The 9,404-nt window shown below is 47.4% G+C and overlaps 1 protein-coding gene across 1 annotated transcript; it reads left to right on the forward strand.

Moving 5' to 3' along the window:
* Positions 1-3,454: 3,454 nt before the first annotated feature.
* On the forward strand, positions 3,455-4,084 carry LOC138363293 (antho-RFamide neuropeptides type 1-like). The gene has a single exon (XM_069322308.1). It carries the CDS (start codon positions 3,455-3,457, stop codon positions 4,082-4,084), a length of 630 nt encoding a protein of 209 aa, XP_069178409.1.
* The last annotated feature ends 5,320 nt before the right edge of the window (positions 4,085-9,404 follow it).

Here is a 9,404-nt window from a genome sequence, read left to right on the forward strand (position 1 = left end):
GTGGAGGAGTGTCCCCGTGGCTGTGGTGTAGGAGTGTCCCCGTGGCTGTGGTGGAGGAGTGTCCCCGTGGCTGTGGTGTAGGAGTGTCTCCGTGGCTGTGGTGTAGGAGTGTCTCCGTGGCTGTGGTGGAGGAGTGTCCCCGTGGCTGTGGTGGAGGAGTGTCCCCGTGGCTGTGGTGTAGGAGTGTCCCCGTGGCTGTGGTGGAGGAGTGTCTCCGTGGCTGTGGTGGAGGAGTGTCCCCGTGGCTGTGGTGTAGGAGTGCCCCCGTGGCTGTGGTGTAGGAGTGTCTCCGTGGCTGTGGTGTAGGAGTGTCTCCGTGGCTGTGGTGGAGGAGTGTCTCCGTGGCTGTGGTGGAGGAGTGTCCCCGTGGCTGTGGTGTAGGAGTGCCCCCGTGGCTGTGGTGTAGGAGTGTCTCCGTGGCTGTGGTGTAGGAGTGTCTCCGTGGCTGTGGTGCAGGAGTGTCTCCGTGGCTGTGGTGTAGGAGTGTCCCCGTGGCTGTGGTGTAGGAGTGTCCCCGTGGCTGTGGTGTAGGAGTGTCTCCGTGGCTGTGGTGTAGGAGTGTCTCCGTGGCTGTGGTGTAGGAGTGTCTCCATGGCTGTGGTGTAGGAGTGTCCCCGTGGCTGTGGTGTAGGAGTGTCTCCGTGGCTGTGGTGTAGGAGTGTCCCCGTGGCTGTGGTGTAGGAGTGTCCCCGTGGCTGTGGTGTAGGAGTGTCTCCGTGGCTGTGGTGTAGGAGTGTCTCCGTGGCTGTGGTGTAGGAGTGTCTCCGTGACTGTGGTGCAGGAGTGTCCCCGTGGCTGTGGTGTAGGAGTGTCTCCGTGGCTGTGGTGTAGGAGTGTCTCCGTGGCTGTGGTGCAGGAGTGTCCCCGTGGCTGTGGTGTGGGAGTGTCTCCGTGGCTGTGGTGTAGGAGTGTCTCCGTGGCTGTGGTGCAGGAGTGTCTCCGTGGCTGTGGTGTAGGAGTGTCCCCGTGGCTGTGGTGTAGGAGTGTCTCCGTGGCTGTGGTGTAGGAGTGTCCCCGTGGCTGTGGTGTAGGAGTGTCCCCGTGGCTGTGGTGTAGGAGTGTCTCCGTGGCTGTGGTGTAGGAGTGTCTCCGTGGCTGTGGTGTAGGAGTGTCTCCGTGACTGTGGTGCAGGAGTGTCCCCGTGGCTGTGGTGTAGGAGTGTCTCCGTGGCTGTGGTGTAGGAGTGTCTCCGTGGCTGTGGTGCAGGAGTGTCCCCGTGGCTGTGGTGTGGGAGTGTCTCCGTGGCTGTGGTGTAGGAGTGTCTCCGTGGCTGTGGTGCAGGAGTGTCCCCGTGGCTGTGGTGTAGGAGTGTCTCCGTGGCTGTGGTGTAGGAGTGTCTCCGTGGCTGTGGTGCAGGAGTGTCCCCGTGGCTGTGGTGTAGGAGTGTCCCCGTGGCTGTGGTGTAGGAGTGTCTCCGTGGCTGTGGTTCTGAATTATCCTGATCTGAGCTCTCTCTCTCTCTCCACCTTTGTTCTTTCCTTACAGGACAGGTTGTGCTCCAGGCATGATGTTTGCCTCCACAATATGGACATTTGGCTATTGCAGTCTTGTGTACCTTGTGCTGCACTATAGTGTCTGGATGGAGGCATCAGGCGCCACACTCCGCAGCTCTCCTGCATGTTGTAGATGATGGTGGTGGTGGTGGTAGTGTTGTCTCCCCAGACAACTTCTTCAAAACGTCAGATGTACCACAAGCCAGGAGCAACAGCTTTACGTTCAACAAGCCACAGCGAAGGACGGAAAAAAGATGCTTTTACCCCCACAGTGTTTAAACCCATGGAACCGCCTACACGCCGAAGCCGTAGATGACAAATGCTGAATTTCAAAATCCAGTTCGACAAAATCATCAGGACAAATGAGGGGACCAATGACAAGCCGCTGGTTTCCTGTCCTCATCGAGGCCACTAAAGAGATAGTTTCCCCTCAGGTAAATTTAGGTAAATATCCTCACAAGATAGCAACAACTTCTGGGACCTTCTAATTTTCAGATTGGGACGACGACTCACTTCTAATGAGGAAACACCTAACAATAAAGTTGATATAAGTGATGGTATAGCTTTCTCACAGGTATAAACATATAGGATGAAAACCCACACTTTTGGATTTGTGTATTTTATGTAAAGATTGACACCAAGTCTTTCGCACTCTCCTGAGTGCTTTGTCAAGATGCGAGTGTGTGGGCAGGACGAGACTTACATCTCAACCAGTAAACACCGATTAGTCGTCGAGATTAGTCGATAAATTAGAGATGAATAAAGTTTTTATTTTGTTGAAGAAATATATAATACAAGTCTAATCAATACAAAGTCTAATAATCTGCAGTCTCCGTGGTGTAGTGGTAAGACACTCGCCTGGCGTTCCGCGAGCGCTATGTCATGGGTTCGTATCCTGGCCGGGGAGGATTTACTGGGCGCAATTCCTTAACTGTAGCCTCTGTTTAACGCAACAGTAAAATGTGTACTTGGATGAAAAAACGATTCTTCGCGGCAGGGGATCGTATTCCAGGGACCATAGGATTAAGGACTTGCCCGAAACGCTACGCGTACTAGTGGCTGTACAAGAATGTAACAACTCTTGTATATTTCTCAAAAAAAAAAAAAAAAAGAATATTTGAATAAAATTAGAAAGATCTAACATAAGTTTTAACATAATGGCATCCAGACATGTTAGTGGCCGGCGGTGATATTTGTAATAATCAGAAAAAAGTTTTGAAATAAAGTGTATGAGCAGCCAGACCGGACTAGGCGTCCAGTTACTTCAGGAGCATGAATGATGAACGCCGGAATGAATTACCAGTGAATGTAGGTAAATGTAAACACACATCATTATAAATGGTCTAGATGCCCTTCACCGGGTAGTAAGCATTTATAGGATGAGTGGAAAATCCTCACAAAACAAACAGCCTCGTTATGGACCATTAGGTTCCCTGTTATCTGTAAAGTCTCTGTAATTCTATGTAATTATGTCGAAAGTCATTACCGCTGCATCGAGCGCTAAGCTCACAATTGCAGTGTTTAGAATATTTTGCAGTTATACAATACCTCTTACGTATTTCTTACATGTGGTCCTGTGTGTATTGTCTGATGTGTGTTTACACATTTAACTTATGTGATACAGACATTACATACACGCTCGGACAAGTGGAAACTGGGTGCCCGGATGACCCACACAGACATTAAAAAAAACTTTTTTTTAGTGTCAGAGTAGTTAACAAATGGAATGCATTAAGCAGTGATGTGGTGGAGGCTGACTCCATACACAGTTTCATATGTAGACATGATAGGCCCCAGTAGGCTCAGGAATCTGTACGATTGTTGAGTGACAGTTGAGAGGCGGAATCAAAGAGCCGAAGCTCAACCCCCGCCAGCACAACTAGGTGAGTACACAGCCGAATTACCCTGATCAAATAAAGACAAAACAAAGGGACCAAGAGAGTAGCTGGGACGTGTTCCCTATGCAGATTACTTCTCCAGGGGCCAGCAGCTGGGTCGTCGCTGGGGCCAGCAGCTGGGGCCAGCAGCTGGGTCGTCGCTGGGGCCAGCAGCTGGGTCGTCGCTGGGGCCAGCAGCTGGGTCGTCGCTGGGGCCAGCAGCTGGGTCGTCGCTGGGGCCAGCAGCTGGGTCGTCGCTGGGGCCAGCAGCTGGGTCGTCGCTGGGGCCAGCAGCTGGGTCGTCGCTGGGGCCAGCAGCTGGGTCGTCGCTGGGGCCAGCAGCTGGGTCGTCGCTGGGGCCAGCAGCTGGGTCGTCGCTGGGGCCAGCAGCTGGGTCGTCGCTGGGGCCAGCAGCTGGGTCGTCGCTGGGGCGTCCAGGGCCCAGCAGCTGGGTCGTCGCTGGGGCGTCCAGGGCCCAGCAGCTGGGTCGTCGCTGGGGCGTCCAGGGCCCAGCAGCTGGGTCGTCGCTGGGGCCAGCAGCTGGGTCGTCGCTGGGGCCAGCAGCTGGGTCGTCGCTGGGGCCAGCAGCTGGGGCCAGCAGCTGGGTTGTCGCTGGGGCCAGCAGTTGGGGCCAGCAGCTGGGGCCAGCAGCTGGGTCGTCGCTGGGGCCAGCAGCTGGGTCGTCTCCTAGCTCACTCAGGCAGCTGGGGCTAACTCACTCCACCAACTTTACAGAATAACCATTAGTCAAGCTCTCCTTCTCCCTTTAAACGCCTTCACAAATATTCCATTGAGCAGCTGGCTCAAATGAAGCCAGAAATCCAGGTTTTGTGTGGCGTCTTTACAGGATAACTTTGTTGGAACGTGACCGAATTATCCCATAACTTCCTGGGCATTTTAATGACATATTTCTGTGACAGTAGTGTTGACAAATATAATTTAGTTACATTAGTATTGACTGTAATCTGAATAGATGAGGTGTCCGGCTGCGTCTGGGCCTCTCTTCCTGCCCCCCCCTGTCCTCCACCCCTCTCCCTCCACCTCTCTCCCTCAACCCCTCTCCCTCCACCCCTCTCCCTCCACCCCTCACCCTCCACCCCCTCTCCTGCCACTTCTCTCCGTCTTCTCCTCCTCCAATATCCCTCTTCATCTTTCTTCCACTCTTCCTTCTTTCTCCCCAACGTCTCCCACTTCCCTCTCCCTTCTCCTCTCCTTCCGTCTCCACCCTCTGTTCCAATCTCTCACTGCTCTCAACACTCCACCTTTCTCTCCCCCTCCCACCTCCCTCTCCCACCTCACTCTCCAGGACTCAAATGTTATATATGCAGGTCAAGGACCCATCAATCTAATACAAATAATTGCACACTAGTACACTACTATCTATTCCCATATTTAGACAATTTCAAATAAAATATATGAACAGCTATATCTGCATTTTTGAGTAAAGTGCATAATTTTTTAATACATTAGGTACATGTGCATTTGTGCAGCTGCCCTAGACTATATGGAGGGGAGTACAGTGTGTCAAAAACCTAGCTACGTGGTGCTAAAAAATCTCCATCACACAGGATGGTTAGTCATACAGAGGCATGTGATAAGCGGTCTGCACTGACAGACTCTGGGTGCATTATGAGGATATCATCATCAACACAAGAGTGAATAAGGTAGCAGCGGTACTGAATCTCCATCTTGCAGCATGGTTTATCATACAGAGCCGTATGTTCAGTAGCCTGCACTGGCTTTTTTTTTTATTAATACATTAGGTACATCTGCATTAGTGCAGCTACCCTAGACTATATGAAGTGGAGTACAGTGTATCAAAAAAGCTAACTAGCACTGGCGCCGGGAGTGAGAGTCAAAACTCTACGGAAAACACACGTCTGATTTTATTTCAGACTTTGTGAACACTGCTAGTCACTATAGATGACGATATTTCCTAACGCGTGGCACTTGGGCCGACCTTAGGACAATGTACTCTCCTCGTTTCACGTGTAAAAGTATGTTGAGGCCCAAAAAACACATCACAAGATGGAGAAACGACGACGTTTCCATCCGTCCGGGACCATTTTGGCCTGTTTCTTCCTCTCTCCTAACACACGACCTGATAATGGTCCAAGACGGACCGAAACGTCGTCGTTCCTCCCATCTTGTGATGTGTGGTTTGGTCAACATATCTTCAGTCCCATCATTGTCACTCATCGTCTCCACACCTATGTTCAGGTTTGCCTCAGGCGTCTGTTTCACACACACATTTTATCATATATATTATCATATATATATATATATATATATATATATATATATATATATATATATATATATATATATATATATATATATATATATATATATATATATATATATATGTCGTACCTAGTAGCCAGAACTCACTTTTTGGCCTACTATTCAAGGCCCGATTTGCCTAATAAGCCAAGTTTTCCTGAATTAATATATTTTTTCTAATTTTTTTCTTATGAAATGATAAAGCTACCCATTTCATTATGTATGAGGTCACTTTTTTTTATTGGAGTTAAAATTAACGTAGATATATGACCGAACCTAACCAACCCTACCTAACCTAACCTAACCTATCTTTATAGGTTAGGTTAGGTTAGGTAGCCGAAAAAGTTAGGTTAGGTTAGGTTAGGTAGGTTAAGTAGTCGAAAAACAATTAATTCATGAAAACTTGGCTTATTAGGCAAATCGGGCCTTGCATAGTAGGCATAGAAGTGCGTTCTGGCTACTAGGTACGACATATATATATATATATATATATATATATATATATATATATATATATATATATATATATATATATATATATATATATATATATATATATATATAATATATGTCAACCTCTGGACGGTGTGGCCTATCATTGAGAATGACTGGACCGAAGACAATGTTTAGAAATTATTCGTCAAAATGGGTAGTTTGGTTTCGGATGTTTTAGTGTTCTAACAAGTTTATTTTTGTATAAATACTCTTTTTGTTTAACCGTTTCGTTTGCTTACTGTTTGTTATTCAGTATTGTGTAAGGGTGTAGCAAAATACGTGTTTGTGTGTGGGTGGAAGTAAGAGTTTGAGAGGGGGGGGGTGGACGTATTTGTTTACTCACCTAGTTGTGCTTGCGAGGGTTAACCTTTGGCTCTTTGGTCCCGCCTCTCAACCGTCAATCAATTGGTGTACAGATTCCTAAACCTACTGGGCTCTATCATATCTACATTTGAAACTGTGTATGGAGTCAGCCTCCACCACATCACTGCCTAATACATTCCATTTGTTAACTACTCTGACACTGAAAAAGTTCATTCTAATGTCTCTGTGGCTCATGTGGGTACTCAGTTTCCACCTGTGTCCCCTTGTTCGCGGACCACCAGTGTTGAATAGTTTATCCTTGTCTACCCTGTCAATTCCCTTGAGGATTTTGTAGGTAGTGATCATGTCTCCCCTTACTCTTCTGTCTTCCAGTGTTATGAGGTGCATATCCCGCAGCCTTTCCTCGTAACTCATGCCTCTTAGTTCTGGGACTAGCCTAGTGGCATAACTCTGAACTTTTTCCAGTTTCGTCTTGTGCTTGACTAGGTACGGGCTCCATGCTGGGGCCGCATACTCCAGGATTGGTCTTACATATGTGGTATACAAGATTCTGAATAATTCCTTACACAGGTTCCTGAAGGCTGTTCCGATGTTAGCCAGCCTCGCATATGCCGCAGACGTAATTCTTTTTATGTGGGCTTCAGGAGATCTTGTGCGTGTGTGTGTGTGTGTATAGAGTGCATTAGAGTGTGTGCAGAAGGTGAAGCTGGTCTGGTCGGATTGTTTTAAAACTTTTCAATCGCCTGGAGGTCACGCAAGTCTGACATTTAACTAAACTTTAAAACTTTGTGGAATAGTTCCCTCCCCCTCAAAAAATATAAACTTACCCTAAAAAATGGTATTTGTATTTTGATAACCTAACATATTTCACAGAAAGAAAAAATATATATATATTATTTTTTAATAAAATTGGTTTTCGTGCAAGTGGGTGCTAATACCCTCGTAAAAATATATGGCGGGAAATTCCAGCTCGTGGCACCGTAAATTACACCCAGAAAAATCATGTTTTGGTGGCAACAGTAAAGAAAGATTGGTAACTGCTGTTGATGGCGGATGGTAATTATTAGGCCGACAACGTATGGCAACATTTAGAGTGAGTGAGGAGTTGCTAGGTAGGGATTTGTTGCTCCTCAGGTCTTATCGTTCCAGAATGGGGAGGGGGTGTTACTTGACCCCCCCCAACCTAACCCCATGACGCCACTGGCTTGCTGGAGTAGCGTGTGGGGGGGGGGGGGGTGGTCTGATTCCCCTCCTTCTGTCACTGTCTGTCTGTCTCTAATTGCTAGGGCGGGCGGCGGGGACAGGAAGTGTCCTGGTCATTGTGGTATATTTAATAATTAATGTTAAAGATCTTGACTCGAGAGGTATTATTATTTTATATAGTGATATTCGTAGTCACAGTCGTTCACCGTTGGTAGTCATAGTCGTCCACCTGTCGATAATCACGGTCGTTGAACGTCAGCAATCACAGTTTTCCACTATCAGTAAGTATTACAGTTCACCTTTGTAAATGCACATTAATGACACTGTAAAAGACACATCGACCACTTTATGTAGGGCAGACGTAACTCTGTGTATCTATGTATTTATGTCTGTAGGTTAGATTAGCATATTAAAAGCACTACAATCACCTTCTGTGGTTGATCAATAAATCCCTGAACTATATGTTTAACACATCTCTAACCCTGTCCATGGAGGACAGAAGAAAATGTATATATGCTGGTTAGCATTGTAAATGTGTGGCCACGTCTGTGGTAGAAAATAATAATAATAAAAAAACAACAGTAACTACCACAGGGATCAGCACCACCCACATTTACCTGATTTACACTAAGACTAGTGGCCTCGACGAGAACAGGAAGCCGGCGGCTTGTCAAAGGGCCCCCTATTTGCCTGTATCTTTTCCAGTTGGACTTAAAATTTTAAGATTTCTGGCATTTACAGCTTCGGCGGGTAGGCGGTTCCGCGTGTTTATTACCCTGTGGGTGAAAAAGCATCTCCTGTTCTCAGTCCCACATTGTGGCTTGTTGAGCTTGTAACCGTTGCTCCTTGTTTGTGTTATATCTGAGCGCTTGAAGATATTGTCCGGATCAACATCTTCCAAATTCTTAAGTATTTTAAAAGTTTCATTGAGGTCCGCCCTGCGATGCCTGGTTTGCAGTGTTGTTAGGTCTGTGGCCCCTCAACCGTTCCTGATAGGCGAGTTGACTTAGCTCTGGAATGATTTTTGTTGCTCGGTGTTGCACTTTCTCCAGAGCAGCTATGTCCTTCTGAAGATGAGGTCTCCAGGCTTGGGTACAGTACTCCAGATAGGGTCGCACCATAGATTTATACAAGTGAATCACTACCTACCTTAAAGTCAAAGGTACGCTTGATTATTGCAAGGGTTTGCCTAGCATTTTTTACTGCAGCTCCTACCTGTTGTGTAACTTTCAGTGAGTGATGGATTTTGACTCCCAGATCCTTTTCTTCCTCAGTCTGCTGTAACGTAATGTTATTAATTTGGTAGTTGTAGCGTGGGTTGTTATGCCCCCACATGCAGGGTCTTGCATTTGTCAATATGAGTTTTCCATTAACAAATTATAAGGTTAAATTCATTAACACTTTTTACCTTGAAAGGGAAAGTTCTAGTATTCCGCATATCCAATGGGGACGAAAAATGCAGGTCTGCATTTACACTGGTGCTACACAGTGTGTACGGTACAGCAGCTAAGACCTGTTGCACGTCACTTGAGGTCTGTGTCACATTAGCTCAGGTCTGTGACTGGGTGTCCTAGTGGCATGATGCGTCATCCCAGGCCTGCCTCTCGTCAGGCTCATCTTGGGAGACACGAGGGCCACCTTCCCTGGGCCTGATAAGCCGCCAAGAGGCTGGACAACGCCCGCACCCCCCTCGAGACACTTTTACGCCCTTATCGGTAGCCAGCAGCTA

Source organism: Procambarus clarkii, chromosome 10, assembly GCF_040958095.1.
Source record: "Procambarus clarkii isolate CNS0578487 chromosome 10, FALCON_Pclarkii_2.0, whole genome shotgun sequence".
Lineage (NCBI taxonomy): Eukaryota > Metazoa > Arthropoda > Malacostraca > Decapoda > Cambaridae > Procambarus > Procambarus clarkii.

Excerpts from the sequence above, each read along its gene's own strand:
- LOC138363293 (XM_069322308.1), top strand. The coding sequence starts at position 3,455 with ATGCAGATTACTTCTCCAGGGGCCAGCAGCTGGGTCGTCGCTGGGGCC.